Below are 20,212 nucleotides of genomic sequence, written 5' to 3'. Positions count from 1 at the left end.
TCTTGAATATATAAAAGAACATGAAAAGTCAGAAAAAATAGGTCAACATCATATTAACTGTTCATGGGCTAGGGAAATGCTAAATGTAAGCCAGATACAAGTGGTTGCATTTTTTTTTTTATAAGTGTAAATGCAGAATGCATTATCTTATTAATTTTTATAAATCCATACATAAAAAACATGGAAATTATAAAAAAAGATCAACCTGCTATTGATGCAAATAAAAAGGTTGAAGAAGGAATCTGACATTCAGCTGATAATGTGCTGAAAGCCATTGAAGATAATAAAGAAGTTGAAAAACAAAGGGTTCCATATCATACACATTTAGAGGAATTTGTAGATGTACCAAGATATGTAAATCCAAAATATGAATCCTCTGACAATCATCCTAATAGGTATGACTATACTTTAAGTCAATCAGAAATACAAGATGCACTGAAGAAGAGATTAAAAACAGAAAAATAGATAGCTCAAGCTGAAAGTGTGAATAGAAAAATAAATATAAGTGAAAGACTGTTAAAGTATATTAATCATAGTGAAGATAAAGTTTATGGGTTGAAACCTATTGGTATGTTTAAATGCACTGGTAATTTATCAGCAAAATTTAACGAAGATAAAGTAACTGTTGGTGGTAAAGAATATGAAGGTACAGATGGATTAATGAATCTGTTAACTAAAACACACATTACTGTAAAACGAAAACAATCAATTATTGACAAAATTATTTAATTTGACAGATTAAAAACCTACTCACCAAGCGGCGGCAGAACACACACATAAAAGATGGTTGTATTTGGCAAGCTTTCGGAGCCAGTGGCTCCTTCTTCAGGCAGAAGGGTAGAAGGAAAAGGACTGGGGAGGTCTAGGAAAAGGGGTAGATTTTCAAAAAGTCACTCAGAATGACGGGTCAGGGGAGACTTAACGTACAGGGTCAGAAGGAAAGACCTTCCCCTCTCATCTGGTAGAGTAAATCTCTCCCGATCCGCAGTTCTGGGTGACTTTCCCAAAACCAACCCCTTGAGGGAGAAGTCTGGGTCAGTTACACCAAACAATACTCCCATTTTGCAATAGTTAATTTATTCACCTCTTTACACAAGCAAGGCTTACAAAGAACTGGCATGGCGGTTTCGTTCAAAGATAATCTTAGTTTAGTTCAAAGACAATACTCAGATCAATGCTGGGGTCAACCTCATCGGCGCCACATAGCCCCGCATCCCCCCCCCCCCCCCCCCCCCCTGCCTCAGTACGGAGTACTATTGAGAGGCCAGGGGGGGGGTCACTATGGCGTCGGCAGGGGTCAGTTTGACAGCGTCGTCGGGGAGCTGTGTAGGTATATGTCGCGAAGTAAGGTTCGGCCACCGAACCTGGAAGTCGTTGAAGTGCACCGGGCGTCGTACTGGGCGTGCTGGTTGTGTGGCAACAGGAATGCTAGCAGTTTGAGGGTGGAACGGAGCGACGATGATGATGTCTCCGGTGGGCGTGGCAGACACACAAAACATGTCCAGGTCGACGTCGGGCGAGAGGGGAACACATTCACCAGGTAGCATGGAATGGCGGAGGTTGTGTCATGAGCACCGGATGAAGGGAAACACACGACGAACAGTGTGTCATCGCGTAGTATTATAGAGATGTCGTGGATTATGTCCGGGGGGGGGGGGGGGGGCAGGCACAAACATCTCGAGTGAGGGCACGTTCAAGATGGGGGTTGTGAGAAACCTCGACAGGGCAAGGCAGGTGATGGGGGAGAGGTTGAAGGGACCGGCGAAGGGCCCAGCGGTGAGGGTGTGATCGCGGGTAAGCTCGACGTGGGGAGCATGTGACGGAGTGCGTGAGACCAGAGTAGAAGGTGATCTCGGAGAAGAGCTTGACGATTGGAGCTGGAACTCACTCGACCGAGTGTGTAAGTCCGACGTGGAGGGAGTGGTCGGAGCGTCGTGAGCCACGACAGTGAATGGCGTGGTCGTGGCCTAAAGGGGGTCAGAGGCGGGCTTGATATGAGCAGGCTTAAGTCTGTTGAGAGAGACTGTAACAGCTGAATCTTTTATCTGGATGTCATAGGTGTTGGCTGAGCGCCGGAGAACTCGGTACGGGCCGGTATATGGAGGTTGGAGGGGAGCACGGACAGTGTCATCTCGGAGCATGATGTATTCGCAATTGTCCAGAGATTTTGGGATGTGAACCTTAGAGCGGGAGTGGCTGGCAGGCAGAGGGATATGGAGGTTGGTGAAGTGGCGTCTGACGTGGTCCACGAAGGAAGGTAAGTCAGACTGAGGGAGAGAAGCGGAAGGGCTCACAACTTCACCAGGGAGAACAATGTTCTGGCCGTCTACGAACTCAGCTATTGTGCCTTTGAGGTCTTCCTTATATATCGCACGAATGCCGAGTAGCACAAGGGGAAGGGCCTCCGTCCATAGAGAGTCGTGGTATCGAAGAGCCACCTTGAAAGTGTGATGCCAGCGCTGAACTAGCCCGCTACTTTGCGGGTGGTATGCTGTGGTATGGATGCACCGGATGCCGCAAATGTTACAAATCTCGTTGAACAGGGCTGACTCAAATTGTCTGCCCTGGTCAGTCGTGATGATAGCTGGACATCCGAAACGTGATACCCATGACTTGACAAAAGCTCGAGCAACAGTTTCTGCCGTAATATTGGGGAGGGGGTCAGTCTGGACCCAGCGAGTTGTTTGGTCGATAGATGAGAGAACATAACATTAGAGGGGGGCGAGAGGGCCGACAATGTCAATATGAATATGCTGGAAACGCCCAGGAGGGATCGAAAAGGCACCTTGGGGGGGGGGGGGGGGGGGGGATGAAGGTAAGTGTGCTTGTGTACTTTGCAGCGCTGGCACGCGACGCAGGAGCGTGCCCATTACTGGCAGTCCTTGTTGACGTTTCTCCACACAAAGCGCTCTGCTACGAGGTGGGCGGACGCATGAACACCGGGGTGGGCTAAATTATGCAGTGCGTTGAAGACAGCTCGACAGAGCGTGGTTGGGATGAGGGGGTGTAACGTGCCCGTACTGTCGTCGCTCCAGATCTCACCAGAAATGCCAGGGAAGGTGGTGCGGATGAAGTTTAGTGAAGAGGTAGAGTCTGAAATCAGGTTTTGTGTGTCCTCGTTGGCGGGCTGGAGGTTAGGCAGTTCAGAGAGGTCTAACAGAGAGTGAACGGCGTCAACTCGTGAAAGGAAATCAGCAACTATATTGACAGCAGCCTTTATGTGTCTGACATCAGTGGTGAACTGAGATATGAAGTCCACGTATCTGAAGCGGCGAGGAGGTGGGTCAGCTGGCGGGTTTGTAATGGCCGCAGCCAGGGATTTGTGGTCTGTTAAAACATAGAAAGGACATCCCTCAACATCAGTCTTAAAATGCTCGATTGCTTCATAGACTGTGAGCAACTCCCTGTCAAACGCAGAATATTTCTGTTGTGCATTGGTGAGCTCGCGCGAGAAGAACTGCAGAGGCAAAGTTTGCCCGTCTACTGTCTGGCTAAGGACAGTGCCGATGGCAGTATCACTCGGATCTGTGGTGATGAAAAGTTGCACATTGGGATGAGGATGCGCAATGGTGCAGGCCTCAGCAAGAAGATTTTTGAGGGCAGTGAAAGAGGCAGTCATAGTAGGGGTCCAGGGAACGGGCCGAGATCCAGAAATGTTGTTGCCTGCCAAGGCGTCCCTCAGTGGAGCGTGAATCTCCACAGCCCGAGGCAGATGTCGGTGATAATAACTAACCGTCCCAAGAAAGTGCCAGAACCCTTTGAATGACCAAGGTCTGGTAGGTTTAGTATTGTTTGTACTTTCTCAGGGGGCGGTGAAATGCCGACGGCAGAGACCTGAAAACCAAGAAAAGTGACAGCAGGTTCATGTAGCTGCAATTTGTCCTGGTTGGTTTCGATGCCTGCTGCCGTGAGAGTTTGCACATGTCGAATGTTGTCCTCGATGGAGGAGCTGAACACAAGAATGTCATCAAGATGTGCAAAGCAGAATGTTAGTTCGAATAGCACTTCGTTGATGAAGTGTTGCCGGGTCTGGGTTGCGTTTTTCAGACCGAAGGGCATGAATTGAAACTGAAATAACCCAATCGGAGTGATGATTGCTGTCTTCTTGATGTCTTCAGGTGCCATGGGGATCTGGTGGTAGGCCCGTTTGCAATCAATGACAGAGAACGTGGTCGCACCTGCGAGGGAACTGGTAAAGTTGGCAATGTTGGGTATGGGGTAGGTGTCCATGATTGTTCGTGCGTTTAGTAGATGGTAGTCTCCGCATATGCGCCACGACCCGTCTTTCTTGGGTGTCATGTGTATAGGCGTAGACCAGCTACTGGCAGAGGGTTCAAAGACGCTGGAGCTTAGTAGTTCAGGAATCTGTTTTTTAAGGTTGGAGAGGTGCTCGGGACAAAGTCGACATGGTTTACTGGAGATCTGGGGGCCTGGCATGAGGTGAAGCTTGGGAACTATGCCGTTGGTGATGATGGAAATGTTGCCTGTGGCACGGGAGGCAGTTTGTTTACAATGTGTGGCGGGCAGGGCAGGCGAGGTGTGGTCATGGTGTTCGGAGCCACTCGGCAGATCCAACGGGACCCGAGGTGGCGAAGTGTCCCAGAAGTCAATGTGACAAGATGACCGCTGGCCCGAATCAGTGGAACTGTGGTCGGGTGAGCTCGGTAGAGCTCGTGAAGCGTTAGTGAGTCCATTGTCCGAGGGCGCGGCCTGTGGCAGCACGGTAGCAGGCGAAACGCTTGGCGCGAGTGCACTGTTTGTGTTGTCAGTGGCGGTCGTTTGGTGGCACGCAGGAGCCGAAGTTGCATAGTTTGAGGTGCTGTCCGCAAGGGGCGGGGTAGGAGCTGTCAGTTCGGGAACACGTGACGCTCGTCGCGCATGCACACTTGTGTCCGCCGAGTGTCAAACGCTGCCGTGTTAGGAGGGTGTGGCCCTGCGGAACCATCAGTACACGTTATGGCAGTCTTGATACCACAGTTGTGAGGGGTAGTAGGAGGTAAACATATGGAGGCTCGATTGCTGGGATTGCAAGCAGATTCGGCGCACTTACTGACCTTGCTTTGTCCTTGCTGTAGTGTCTGTAATTCCTTTGCTGCATTGGAGAGCTGGAGCTGTGTTTTGTGGAGCCGGAGGGAGAGCTCAAAGTTTTCCTTGCATAGGCGAGCGACGTGTTCGAGCTCAACAAGGCACTTATGCGTGGTTTCTTGTAACGTCGTCGACAGAGACGAGCATGTACGGATGAGATGAGCCTGGTTCGATTTGTCACGGGGGGGTTTGCTCGACGGAGCACAGGGGAAGCGAGTCTTCGACGAGTGATGAAACACAATGTTTTGCACTAAGTCCGGTGAAAGTTTGTGGTGTCGCAAGAAGTCAATGCCTAGTATAGGTTCATCGATTTCGCACACTAAAAAAAAATCCACTCAAATTTGCAGTTTGCGGAGAGTGAGATGACGTGTGAAGTTGAACTCGAGCATTGTAGTTTAGCTGAATTCACGGCTTGCAGTGAAGTATGATGAGGGCAGATGTTCAACGACACTAAGGGCGTGGGCAGCAATGAAACATCGGCGCCTGTGTCTACTAGGAAAAGGTATCCCGACGAAATGTCTTTAATGTAAAGTCATCCACAATTATCCGGTCATTCCCGGACAGAATGTAGCAATTGGGGGTGCCTGTCATGTTGTGCGCAGGAGGCGTTTGGGAAGTAGCAGGGAGGTCTGCAGTTCCGTGCTGCCTCACCAAACTGTGTGTGGAAGTAACAGTACGGGTGGTGCGGTTGCATTTCCTGCGGAACGTTCTTTGCCAGTGGCGGTGGCCGAGGTTCGGTGGCTGCCACAGGCTCCGTTGCAGGAGGGGGAGTGACCGTGGGCAGAGCCGGTGATGTCCCAGTAGCTTGTTTACTGCTTCCCGGAGCGAGCAGAATGGTCGGCACAGTGCGGCCCCAGCCGCGTCCGGCCACAGGACAATGAGCCTGAACCTGAGACTTGTCAGGTAGGCAGTGGCTGGCAAAATAGAGCAGTGATGCATCGTGTAGCTTGCCAGCAATTGTATCTGTTTGCTCGACAGGTTAGGGAGACCTCTGAGCCAGAGCAAAGCGGATGTGAGGAGATAGTTTATCTGACCAGATGGCGAGGAGAGCTGTGTCAGAGAGCAGATCAGCGCTGACCAGGGCACGTAGCCGTCTCCAGAGCTGGGAAGGTTTGTCATTGCCTAGTTGCTCGATGTGGAGCACTTGCCGTATTTCTGCCTCAGTTGAATGTGCAAGCCGATGTAGAACTGTCTCTTTGGCTAGAGTGTACCAGATAGATGAGTCCGGGGCGTCGACCAGGTCAGCAATCAAGTCCTCCTGGTCATGCAGGTGGGTGATGAGGCACAGAAACCTGGTTGACTTGTCGAGTTTGTAATGGTCGTCAGGGTCACCAGTGAGGGAGAAGTTCGGGTCAGTTACACCAAACAATACTCCCATTTTGCAATAGTTCATTTATTCACCTCTTTACACAAGCAAGGCTTACAAAGAACTGGCATGGCAGTTTCGTCCAAAGATAATCTTAGTTTAGTTGAAAGACGATACTCAGATCGATGCTGGGGTCGACCTCATCGGCGCCACACCCTTTTCCTAGGCCTCTCCAGTACCTATCTTTCATCTCTCTTCCTTCCCCTTTAACCCTTCTACCTGAAGGAGGAGCCATTGGTTCCGAAAGCTTGCAAATTACAACCATCTTTTATGTGTGTGTTCTACTGCGACTTGGCGAGTAGATTTTCTATCTATCCAATTAATTCAACATATTTCTATGGATTATATGGATGAAAAATTTGATACTATTGATTTGTCAAATTATTCAGAATTATTATTATTCAACTCAGAAACATTATATTTTGATAATAATCCAAACAAAATAAGATCAAGTAAAGGTCAAAAATATATTTTGATAATAATCCAAACTAAATAAGATCAAGTAAAGGTCAAAAATATAAAAGTTCAATAAAATAAATTGCTGATGATTTTCCAAAAATTAAGACAACCACTTTCAAGTTCAGATTTTTCAGATGCAAAAAAAGGTGAACGCTTAATAGAGAAATATACAGGAAAACCCAACTGAATATATTTGGATGTATGATATTAGAGATTTAATCTATAGTTAGCAGTTATTCATGGGGAAGAATTAGCTGGAAATAAAACTTATCACAACAAATAAGTCGTAATAACAGAAATGCGAACAAATACATTTTGTGATTTTAATATCAACAATGTTGAAAGGAAAGTGCGAGTATTAGTTGAGGACCAATTGGAGGAAAATCAGTGTGAGTTTAGGCCTCTTAGAGGTTGTCAGGACCAGATCTTTAGCTTACGGCAAATAATGGAGAAGTGTTATGAGTGGAACAGGGAATTGAATCTATGCTTTATAGATCTAGAAAAGGCATATGACCGGGTTCTTAGGAGGAATTTATTGTCTGTTCTACAAGATTATGGAATAGGAGGCAAACTTTTGCAAGCAATTAAAGGTCTTTACATGGATAGTCAGGCAGCAGTTAGAGTTGATGGTAAATTGAGTTCATGGTTCAGAGTAGTTTCAGAGGTAAGACAAGGCTGCAACCTGTCTCCACTGTTGTTGGTTGGTTGGTTGGTTGGTTGTTTTGGGGAAGGAGACCAGACAGCGTGGTCATCGATCTCATCGGATTAGGGAAGGATGGGGAAGGAAGTCGGCCGTGCCCTTTCAGAGGAACCATCCCGGCATTTGCCTGCAGTGATTTAGGGAAATCACGGAAAACCTAAATCAGGATGGCCGGATGCGGGATTGAACCGTCGTCCTCCCGAATGCGAGTCCAGTCCACTGTTGTTCATATTATTTATGGATCATATGTTGAAAACAATAGACTGGCTGGGTTAGATTAAGATATGTGAACACAAAATAAGCAGTCTTGCATATGCGGATGACTTAGTTATGATGGCAGATTCGACTGAAAGTTTGCAAAGTAATATTACAGAGCTAGATCAGAAATGTAAGGACTATGGTATGAAGATTAGCATCTCCAAAACGAGAGTAATGTCAGTGGGAAAGAGATATAAACGGATTGAGTGCCAAATAGGAGGAACAAAGTTAGAACAGGTGGACGGTTTCAAGTACTTAGGATGCATATTCTCACAGGATGGCAACATATTGAAAGAATTGGAAGCGAGGTGTAGCAAAGCTAATGCAGTGAGCGCTCAGCTACGATCTACTCTCTTCTGCAAGAAGGAAGTCAGTACCAAGACTAAGTTATCTGTGCACCGTTCAATCTTTTGACCGACTTGGTTGTATGGGAGCGAAAGCTGGGTGGATTCAGGTTACCTTATCAACAAGGTTGAGGTTACGGTTATGAAAGTAGTTAGGATGATTGCAGGTACTAGTAGATGGGAACAATGGCAGGAGGTTGTCCACAATGAGGAAATCAAAGAAAAACTGGGAATGAACTCTATAGATGTAGCAGTCAGGGCGAACAGGCTTAGATGGTGGGGTCATGTTACATGCATGGGAGAAGCAAGGTTACCCAAGAGACTCATGGGTTCAGCAGTAGAGGGTAGGAGGAGTTGGGGCAGACCAAGGAGAAGGTACCTGGATTCGGTTAAGAATGATTTTGAAGTAATAGGCTTAACATCAGACGAGGCACCAATGTTAGCAATGAATAGGGGATCATGCTCCAGACTGAACACTGAAAGGCATAATCAGTCTTAAATGATGATGATGATGATGATGATGATGATGATGATGATGATGAGTATCAACAATCCAAAACCAATTCCATATTTGATGAGATTTTTGAATAACTTGCCACACACATTCCGGCAAATTGAAAATTATGGAAGAGAATTGGTTAACACAAAACTTAATAATTACCTTTTGAAATGCTTCTAAAGGCTACATAAAATATTAGATAGAAGAGATCAAGGAACAAATTCACTAGATGAAGCTTTGAAAAAATACGATATTGCATAGAGCAATAAAAAAGATTTAGAGAAAAGACATGAAGCAGATAAACAATTTCTGTTAGCTGCAAAAGAAAGAATGTATGCTTCTGATGCAGCAACTGGATAGTTAGCCACTAGAGCAGTTGGAGGAATAATGTCTGGAAAGAAAAAATTAGGAATGAGGATTGAACTTTATGATAATGGTTGGAGTCTTTATAAAGTATTCACTCTTATAAAATTTAATGGTTGGAGTCTATAAAAAGTATTCACTCTTATAAAATTTTTAATTACACTGAAGTGCCAAAGAAACTGGTACAGGCATGAGCATTCAAATACAGAGATATGTAAACAGACAGAATACAGTGCTGCAGTTGGCAGTGCCTATATAAGACAACAAGTGTCTGGTGCAGTTATTATATCGGTTTCTGCTGCTATAATGGCAGGTTATCAAGATTTAAATGAGTTTGAACATGGTGTTATAGTCAGCGAATGAGCAAAGGGACACAGCATCTCCAAGGCAGCAATGAAGTGGGTATTTTCCCGAACGGCCATTTCATGAGTGTACCGTGAATATTAGGAATCTGGTAAAACATCAAATCCCAAACCCACTGTGGCCGGAAAAAGGCTCTGCAAGAATGTCACCATTGATGCCTGAAGAGAATCGTTCAACATGACAGAAGTGCAACCCTTCCGCAAATTTCTGCACATTTCAATGGTTGGCCATCAACAGGTGTCAGCGTGTGAACCATTCAACGAAACATCATCGATATGAGCTTTTGAGCCGAAGGCCCACTCGTGTACCATTTATGACTATACAACACAAAGCTTTACGCTCTGCCTGGGCCCCATCGGCACCAACATTGGACTGTTGATGACTGGAAACATGTTGCCTGATAGGACGAGTCTTGTCTCAAATTGTATTGAGTGGGTGGACATGCATGGGTATGGAGACAGCCTAATGAATCCATGGACCCTGCATGTCAGCAGAGGACTGTTCAAGCTGGTGGAGGTTCTGTAATGAGTTTAAACACTTCCACTGATCATCAAAGTCCCCAATCATGAAAAATGCCTTGCAATGTGCTGTTCAGATGATATCTCTGCCCCCTCATACTCTTACGGATTTATGGACAGCCCTGCAGGATTCATGGTGTCGGTTCCCTCCAGTACTACTTCAGACATTAGTCGAGTCCGTGACACACCATGCTGCAGCACTTTTGTGGCTCACTGGGGTCCTACACGATATAAGGCAAGTGTACCAGTTTCTTTGGCTCTTCAATGTATATAAATGAATAATTTCAGCATTGATCATACTGTGCAACCTAGTGGCAAAACTAAACCAAAATCAATTAAAATTAAACTCAATAGTCAACAACTAAACAGTACTGACAACTTTTTTTTAACTGATGCTTAACAGAGAGAGAGAGAGAGAGAGAGAGAGAGAGAGAGAGAGAGAGAGAGAGAGAGAGAGAGAGAGAGATTACAACACTGGGAAGAATTCTTCCTTAATTGGCAGGAACTGTTGGTTCACTAGCTGGTAGAGCAGCTGGTATTGCAAAAGCAGTGATGGATAAGAAAAAGGTGATACGGTATTAAAAGATCAAAAAAGACATAATTTAGCAATGGGGAAGAAAGCTGGGACTGGAATAAGAAAACTGCCACAAGTAATTCAAATGTATCCTAAGGCATTAAGTAATTTTGGCATACAAAGACTTGCTACACAATTAAAAATCAAATACTTTTGTGGTGTTTTTATGATTGATGAATTATCTAGCCATCCTAGAGAATACGAATCTGCAATAGTTAATTTATATAAGTCTTATCATGCTGGCTCACATTGGAAAAATAAACATATACAAATCTGTGTTTGATTCATTTGGAGGAAATATTTGTAAAGAACTGGTTAAATATCATTGCGTAGGCAACAAATAGAAAAATTTAATGAAGTAATTTTTGGCTATTTGTGTATAATTGTTTAAAAACTGAGTCAGATAATTACAATTTTAATGAAATTATAAATATAGTAAATGGACACTTTTGGTAATAAAAAAACTTAATGAATTTGGTAACATTGATCCAAAAATAGATAATTTCAGAAAGAATTATGTAAAGTTTTTTTAAAGCAACTAAAGGTGATATTGATTTTAAAGAATGGAGGTTAGTAGATTTAAAAGATCCAACAGGTGGTTATGGCGCAGTTACCAAACAATACTCAGAAAAAAATATGTTACGAAACCTGAATATACACATATTCTACAACAACTTAATAACTGTGTCACTACAACACATCTTATTGAAAAAATTAATCAACTTCGTAGTTATAACGCTATAACAAAGTACTTGACAAAAAAGGAAGTAGAAAAAGCTTTTATAGATTATTTCTCAAACTCACATATAACACCATACTTAAATCAGTTAAATAATCTTCAAGCAAGAATGTGTGACAAACAAACTGAAACATAAGTTTGCTACCGGTGTCAAAGTATGAGAATACACATTTAGGTATGATGCGAAAATCAAGAGAATTATTTTATTTGGAGCAAATGTAAATGGTGACCTGGCACCTACTAATTTTCAAGTAGAGATAAAAATATATAACGGTGATGAACTACAAATCTTATATCCACCACAATTCAATAAACCATCACTTGAAATGAAAATGAAAGAAAAAAATATTTATACCTTTAAATCAAACTGTTAAATCTGTAACTGTTTCAGGCAAATTACTCTTGTCTGATTAACTGTTTTTAGAATCAAATAATGACAATGTAATAGAGCAATAAATTTAAATCACTTTAAATTTTTAATCTATATGAATGGACAATATGGTGCTTTAAGTGCATAAAATTTACTGAAACACAGAATCCTCAAAGACTAACAACTAAAAATGGAAGTCAAATGATTGAAGAAATCTGTACAGTTTGTAAAACTAAAAAAAGTACATTGCTTAAAATTTGGTTATAGGTATAGGGGTGAGTGATTCATCCAGACCAGAATTATTAATGAGTTACATAAACGAATGAGAAAAAAATTAAAACAAGAAATGTTGTTTCTTTCGAACTAAAGAACTTATGACAAGCAGGTTTAATAGAAATGGATTCAGTTAATTTGAAAGGAATTTAAAAAATAAATAAACATAAATATTTAATAACTGCAGTCAATTGTTTTTTCAAAATTTGCTTGGTCTATTTCAGTTAAAGATAAAACAGGTAGAAATGTAGTAGATGCCTTTGAAAAAATATTTAGAGAGAGAGAAACCCACGAAATTTACAAACCGATAATGGTAAAGAATTCTATAATTAAGAATTTCTCAAATTTATGTAGAAATATAATATTAATCATTATTCAACTTTTACTAAATTAGAACCATCTGTTGTAGAAAAATTTAATAGAATGCTTAAAGAAAAGATGCGGAAAAAATTTGGCTTAAAGGGAAATCATAAATGGATTGAACTAGTTAAAAAATAGGTTGATGAACACAATAACACAAACATTGAACAATAAAAATGAAGCAAGTAAAAGTTAATGAAAAAAATTATAAAGCAGATGTCACTGTACCTAATGCTAAACCTAAATATGAAGTCAGTGAGAAAGTTAGAATTAATAAACTTTAAAGAATTTCTGAAAGAAGTTGTACAGGTAATTTCTAAGCAGAAAATTTTGAAATTGAGGATTTTATTCATTCTAATCCAACCAAATATAAATTAATGACTTGGGATGGAGAAAAGGTAAAAGCAAATTTTTATGAGTGTGAAATACAGAACTTAAAATATCCAGATGTATATCTTCTTTACAGAGTTTTAAGAATGAAAGGAGATAAAGTATGTGTTAAGTGGTTGTGATATGATAATTCACATAATAGGTAGTTGGGTAAGTAAGGACAATGAATGTCATTTTTATAATTTTTTATTTTAGAATTAAAGAGTATAGTCCAGACATAGTCTAAAGACTGCTTTAGCTGTCACAGATTCATTAACATAAATTGCTTTTTTATTTTCATTATAACTTACATCCAGTGAATCACTGGGCCTAAAATTATTTTCTTTTAATTTTGTCTTTGTAGTCAATGTTAATGGGGAGGGGAGGGGGGCGGGGTTGGGAGAGAGAGGATTTGTCCTCCTTGAAGTTTCTCTATGTTTAGACCAGATTCATAGATAAACATTATTAATTTTTCATTACAAGTTAAACCTGGTGTTTTACTGAATCTAAAATTTTTTCATTAATATTCCAGTGATGTTTTTCCAATCTATTTCTTAGTTATTCTTCTTCATTTGTTTTAAAATATCTTTATGCATTCTGTTAACATCATAAATATTTAACTTTTCTTCATCACGATTAAAGTGATAAATTTACACTTCAATTGTTTTCTATTAATTTTTGCCTTTTAATTTCTTCTGTTATATTTTGATCATTATGACGATTTTCATCACACTCTACTGCAGTTCTATATTTTGTGAAGTATAGATCAATTCTATATTTCCCAATAGAGATCTATGTTTCACACTTTTCATTCTTGAAGCAAATGATGATTATTCTGATAAATTCTTGTTCCTTTGTCTGTGTGACTAAATTAAGATTCAAATCAAACTTATTAGTAAGATTTTGTGTCATATTTTTTGTTGTTGTCCTGTGTTTATACACCAGGAGAGTAATTACATTTTTGTTGGTGCATACTGTGTGATGCTATATATTTTTAGATGCACTTTAAGTCAATTAACACACTGTAAGTTTTCTTGTCTTCATAATTTACATGGTCACCAATTGCCGTTTGAGGATTTTCATGTTCCTTCTTTTCTACAACATCTTTAGCTTTAAACCATAGATTATTCTCTTTATCAACAATCACAAGAACTTCTTTATTGATTCCTGGAATTTTTAAAAACTGCAGGAATACTATGAAATTGCCACCTTTTTTTCAGGATTTTTCCAGATCTGCAGGTTGTCCTGTGGCATACCAATTTACTCGAATCCAACCCGCACTTTTTTTCCGGTTTTTGTAATCAAAAAAACCGCCTGCAGCTTAGTGCAAAGCAAGCGGAAGTTCTGAAAAATGTTGGTAGGTGCTGCCACAACTAACTTCTGCTGTCGAATATATGTAGTGCTACACAGGCATGCTTTGCAGGCACAAAGATAAATACTGGCGCCAAAACCTCTGCGTCAGTAAGTAAATTTAAAAAAAAAGTGGAAGACGAGCTTTTTTCTCCGCCCTGAGTTTCAACCAGTGCATTTTTGTACATTATCCAACGAAGTAAATACAAATTCCGTATTGTTCATCTTCAAATGTAGCAGCATTTCCATGTACTACGAAAATCCGACTGGCAAGACTGTTTGGGATGTTTGTCAATATGGCCAACTCTACGTTCTGAATTTTTTCCTACCTGTTAGAAGAGACTGTTGCTAAAGGAAACTTTTATGAATTGTGAATCACATGCAGTATTCTCTTGACCATAAGAATAATATGAATTTAAACATTTTGCTATGTACTGTTTCGTGTTTGTTGCTATCTCATTTAAATCCTGTCTGGCTAATAAATTACAAAACTAGAGTGAGACAAGAGCAAACGCGGAAGAATATACATATCATGTCACGTTTATATTCGTATTATTCTTATGCCTAATAGTGATATAGTCAGAAATGAAGCATGGCAATTGCCTAGATTTTTAAATCTAAGATGAATCTAATTTCTGTGCAGAATGTAATGTAATAAAGAGGCGCCTGAAAAGATTTTCAAACGGAGAAAAATTTTCGCTAAACTCTCGTTCAGAACATCTTCTATCATACGCAGTCTATTATTTGGTTCTTGTTGATCATTATCAAAGAAAGCAGCAGTGTAAGTAACAACAAATAGCAGTCTCTTGCCATTGTTTTTTTTTTTTTAAAAGCGGCGGTAGCGCGCACAAAAGCAAGCCATGCCATGAGCGGCGTCAGGCCGTAAACACTCATTATCAGAATGTGACAAACAATGCATGACACAGTACAGGAATGCATTTTCAGCTTAGAGTGACGTAAACACCTACAACAAAGAGAACAGCACTTATCAGATCAAAGAAAAATAAGCAATCAATTAAAACCAGACGAAGCACATGAAAAAGGAAAGGTACCCATACAAATACGGACAGAGCGCCTGACGCATAGCAATGGCTACCTGGTAAAGCTTAACTGCTAAGCTCACGACTCGAAGCAAACTACTGTAGCTGTATCATCATTCATTCGACCTAAATTGTGTCTCATATTACAATGGACCAACTTTGTTTCGATTTGGAGGTGCGCCCTAAAGCTTTTCTCTCCCCTCGAATTTCGAGTCTCAAATTTCAGATGCGGCTTAGATTCTGGAAAATTTTTTTTCCTTGATTTCGAGTCTCATTTTTCAGGTGCGGCTTAGATTCCAGTGCAGCTTAGATTCGAGTAAATACGGTATACACCCTCAAAACACATGAGGCTCAATATTGTGCCTTTTTTCCCTTTTCTTTTAACTGACAGACCTGCAGCAATTAAGATGGTGCCACACTACCAGGGAAGCAACAGTTACACATTCACTGAGAAAAATGCCAATCAAAATAAACAAAAGTTACAAGCAATCACTTTAAGAAGTGTGATATTGAGGAAAATTGAGTGCAATTTTCTGCCACTACCTCCCCCTATTCCATTCTGGTGTCAGCTGCTGCACATAATGGAGTTTCCACGGTTGAAAGTTTAATTCTTTATGCCACACCTAACACACCGCATGCCTTGCAAGTCTGCTCTCACGAGCTACCTGGCATGTCGATTTCCCCAGGCTACGATTGAACACATTCTGCACAATCACCACATTCTCAGGACACCGAGATGTAGATGGACGATCTGATTTTGTTGCATCCCTCACCGAACCTGTGGTCATTAGCTTTGCGTGACAATTTCTTTACTGTCTCCAGGCAAACTGTGGCATTCCTTCCCCTCACCATACACCACCATCTCTGCACAAGAATGGTCAAATTCCACACCTCGCAGTATAAAGTGCTCTGTGTTCATTCTCTAACTGTAGGGCAATCGGCCATCTTTGTTGTTGTGAAGTATATTGCCCCTCACAGCCACTGTTGGTACTACACAGCATTAAAAAATCACTATCCTATTTAATGTTATTTCCAATATTATTTCATAAAATTTCGAACTTAACAGCCATTTAATGGTACCTAGTTACTTCCCACCCACCCTATACATCATACGAAAAAACTTTCTGAAATGTACTTTTCTCTAATGTAATGTAATTCTAGGAACTTCAAAAATACATAATATTCAAGCAACAATTTAGACATTGGAGAGAATAAATACAGAAGACAACAACTTGGTGTAGCAAGTAAGTGTTGCAGTGCTCAATGCCACATCATGCCCAGCACGGCAAGCACGACTGCATTGAGCGTCCCGAGTGCAATGCACACTGATGCGTGCACTGTTATGGCGCATGCAGCAGTGAAAGAGTTAAAGGCCTAAATCGTGCTTCCAATGTTTAAAATTTTCTGCCCCACTCCCCTACCCCACTCCATCATTTTTCCCAATGTGATAACAGACAGTCTTTTCCCAAGGTTGGCAGCTATGCATCTCTAGAATAATTTATAATTATCTTACTTCAAAACACTTTTCGCCATTGTTAACATGACATTACAGGAAAGTCAATTTAATGATAATGTTACAAAGACCACTAGTTTTAGTCTGACAGCATTTAGCTGTCCATTATGATGCTATGCTCAATCCAATAATGGCAGTTAATTTGATCCAGTTATACTGCTCCAGATGAAATACAATCAGTACTGAGATTTGTATTTCTGTGTAAAAATCACACCACTTTTATATATCCTCTAAAAAGAGAACAGATATACTACTTTCATCCCAAATAATGTTATTACTTTCACTATCACTGCTACTGCAGCTATCATCGTTACTATCTTTGTCATTCTCCCAACTGCCATCCTGCGATTCATCTGCATCGCAAGGCCCTGCATTCTCTTCATCTTCTTCCTCTGCGACTTGTGCGTCACTCTCCTGACCCTCTGTGTTGTAAGCTGGTGTCTCCTCTTCAAAGCTGCTGTGGATTTCAAGGCTAGGCATCTGCTCAGTCAGCAGATTTGTGACATTAGGGTCACCTCTACACCACTGGATTCTTAGCTCCCTGTGATAAGAATGAAAACACTGCTGTTACTGTTACAATGTGAAGACCCAACTGAGATATTTTAATTATGTACATGTGAGCTCATACACTGACAGAAAAAAAAAATTGCAGCACCAAAAAGGAGTTGTGTAACATAAATGCAAGCTGGTACGCATGTTTCTACATCTGAAACATGACGTACATTCAAATTTCGTGCCAATCACATAAGAGTGGCATTATTAGCATCATTATAAGGATGCAAATCAGGTTTGCTCTAAATACACACTGTAATAGCTGTGAGCAGTAGTTAACTTTGAGATTGGATGTAGTGAGCTTGCATTTGAGGACTTTACCAACACCTCACAGAGTTTGAACAAGTTGTGTAATAGGAGTATGAGAAGCTGGAAGTTCCTTATGCAATACTGCAGAAAGATTTGTCAGGAATGTAGCCACCGTACACGATTGCTGGCAGCAGTAATCACAAGAATGTACAGTCGCAAGAAGACTGGCCTTTGGACGGCCACGTGGCACTATGAAGAGGGAATACCATGTTCGGTATATTGCTCTGGCACATTGTACTGGATTGGCAGCAGCAATTTGAGCTGCAGTTGGCACCACAGTGACACAATGAACTGCTACAAATCGGTTGCTTGAAGGACAGCTCTGAGACAGACATCCTGCAATGTGCATTCCACTGACCCCAAATGACCGCCACTTGCTACTTCATTGGCGTCATGTGAAAGCTCATTGGAGGGAAGGGTGGAGGTCTGTTGCATTTTCAGAAGAAAGCTGGTTCTGCCTCGGTGCCAGTGATGGTTGCGTGTTGGTCAGGAGGAGGCCAGGTGGGTAGGTCACTCTTGAGATTTTGAACTTTTTAGAAGGCAAGGATCGAGTGGCAAGAGGAAATTTATTAAAAATTTTGAGGGGATTTATTTTATGGGAGTTTCCTGTAATTGCTAGCCTGTGCCTTGGAATGTCAATGTTTGCCTTATTTCTAGTATCGTGTTTGTGAATTGTTTCCCTGACAATACATTCTTTAATGTTATTCCTGACAAAGAGTGCAGTGTTCTACAGCATCACACATTATACAAACAATTTTTTTTGGACTTTTCAGGTATTACTAATATGAGGAGAATGTCTCCATATGAGTAGGCCATATGATATATGTGATTGAAAGAGTCCAAAATATGCTATATGGAAATAATTATTATTGACCATATCTCTCAGTTTCCATATGAGGTAGGTCACTCTTGACATTTTTTTGCAGATTTGGCTTATATGCTCTTCCCAAGTTAGTTTGGCATCAATATGTATTCCAAAGAGCTTGACATTTTTATTTCCTATATTCTCTAAGTACTCCCAAGTGAAAGTAATGCACAAAACAAAATATTTCTGTCACGTGGAGGTTTTAATAGTGGTTTGAAACACTACTGACAAACCATGTGAGCTCCAATTAAAATAAATGAAAATGTTATATCAGCTCTCAAGCACATTTTTTGTAAATATAAAAAAATTAATAATATCCAATTTAAGTCATTAACAAAGATTACTGCATTAGTGAAGCCCAGTTACTAACAGGAAATCTGAAGTCCAGAAGGAAAGACACAATTAAAAAAATAATGTAATAATGAAAGTGATACTATGAAATGTTTGTTGCTTTTCATAAAACACTGCTTGAACATTACATTTCCATTGAAACCAAGGAAACCTGGAAACAAATGTAGAAGTAGATGAGTAACTAAAGGAATAAAATATCTCTAGCCAGAAAAAATGGTACCTAATGAATATGCAAAGCATTATGAAGTAAGTTTAAACTTACTGAAGATTTTCCTGTGCAAGCTACAAAAACTTAATACAACCAGCTAAGAAGCTATGTAACCAAATACTTATTGAGGAATGTAATAAGACAATGAAAGACATCTGGAACATTGCAAAAATGAAACAAAGAACAATGCACTAAAAAAAATTTTAATGATGTGATGACCTCAGATCCTGAAAAAAATAGTAAATGCTTTCAATGACTGTTTCAATAATCTAGCTGAAGATCTATCAAGAATGAACTACCACAGAGCTAATACAGTCACAATTTGTAAGTAGCAACCATCACGTGTGTCCACAGCAATGGAATATACAGGGTGATTATAATTAAAGTTAAACTTTCAAACTGATGTAAAGATAACACCACTGTTCAGAATGATGTCAAACTGCAATGGAATATTTTCGGAAAAGGGGGAAAACTTGTGGCAAAAGAAAAATAAACAGTTACAAAATGTAGCAATAGATGGAGCTGTAAGCATCATAATTTAATAGTGGTCAACTCCAAATGACAAATGAATCATACGACAATGACTAAGGTGTACTGTTGACATTAAACAAACTGTATTACTCAGTGTGCATGGGTGTACAGGTGTGATACTGTTAGTTACGTAAACCCATCCACCACGGCAAGGTCATATCACATCTGATGGGAAAAATAGGTTTTTAATTGTCCTGAGGCCAAAAACCCCATAAAAAGCATCACTCACATTAGTTTTTAATTGTCCTGAGGCCAAAAACCACATAAAAAGCATCAATCAGAATCAAATCAGATTATTAATTTTTGTGGGACATGTTCAATGCACTGTCCACCATTTTCTGCAACAACCTGAAATCGAGAAACAGCATGTTCCACAACTGACTGAAGTGTTTCTGGCGTCACATTCAGAATGTGTTGCACAATGCGTGACTTCAATGCAGCTAAGTCTGCAATCGGAACACTGAACACAACATCTTTCAGATAGCCCCACAGCCAGAAGTCACACAGATTAAGATCACATGATCGGGAGGGCCAGGCTGTATGGAAATGGCAGCTGATAATCCTAGCGTTTCCGAAATGGTGCTTCAGCGGCTGCTTAGCTGGAATTGTAATGTGCAGAGGTGTGCCATCTTGCATAAAAATGATCCCATCCACATATCCCCGCTGTTGGAAAGCTGGAATGACGTGGTTGACCAAAAGACACTCATAGCGCTTACTAATGATGGTACATGACCGGAAGCACCTGTCTCTTCGATAAAATATGGCCCTATGATAAATGATGCCGTAAACCCACACCACACAGTGACCTTTTCAGGATGAAGTAGTACTGGTTGATTTGCATGTGGATTTTCTG

General features: G+C 40.9%; 1 protein-coding gene across 1 annotated transcript in view; it reads right to left on the bottom strand.

The window, feature by feature from the left end:
- Positions 1–16,750: 16,750 nt before the first annotated feature.
- The window catches only part of LOC124718959, a 41,572-nt gene continuing 38,110 nt past the window's right edge, over positions 16,751–20,212 (bottom strand). The window contains exon 6 of the mRNA XM_047244627.1: positions 16,751–17,084. Coding sequence (XP_047100583.1) covers positions 16,763–17,084 — 322 coding nt within the window. The 3' untranslated portion in view covers positions 16,751–16,762. The remainder of the gene's footprint in view (positions 17,085–20,212) is intronic.

Source organism: Schistocerca piceifrons, chromosome 10, assembly GCF_021461385.2.
Source record: "Schistocerca piceifrons isolate TAMUIC-IGC-003096 chromosome 10, iqSchPice1.1, whole genome shotgun sequence".
Lineage (NCBI taxonomy): Eukaryota > Metazoa > Arthropoda > Insecta > Orthoptera > Acrididae > Schistocerca > Schistocerca piceifrons.
This window is presented reverse-complemented; position numbering and strand designations above follow the sequence as displayed.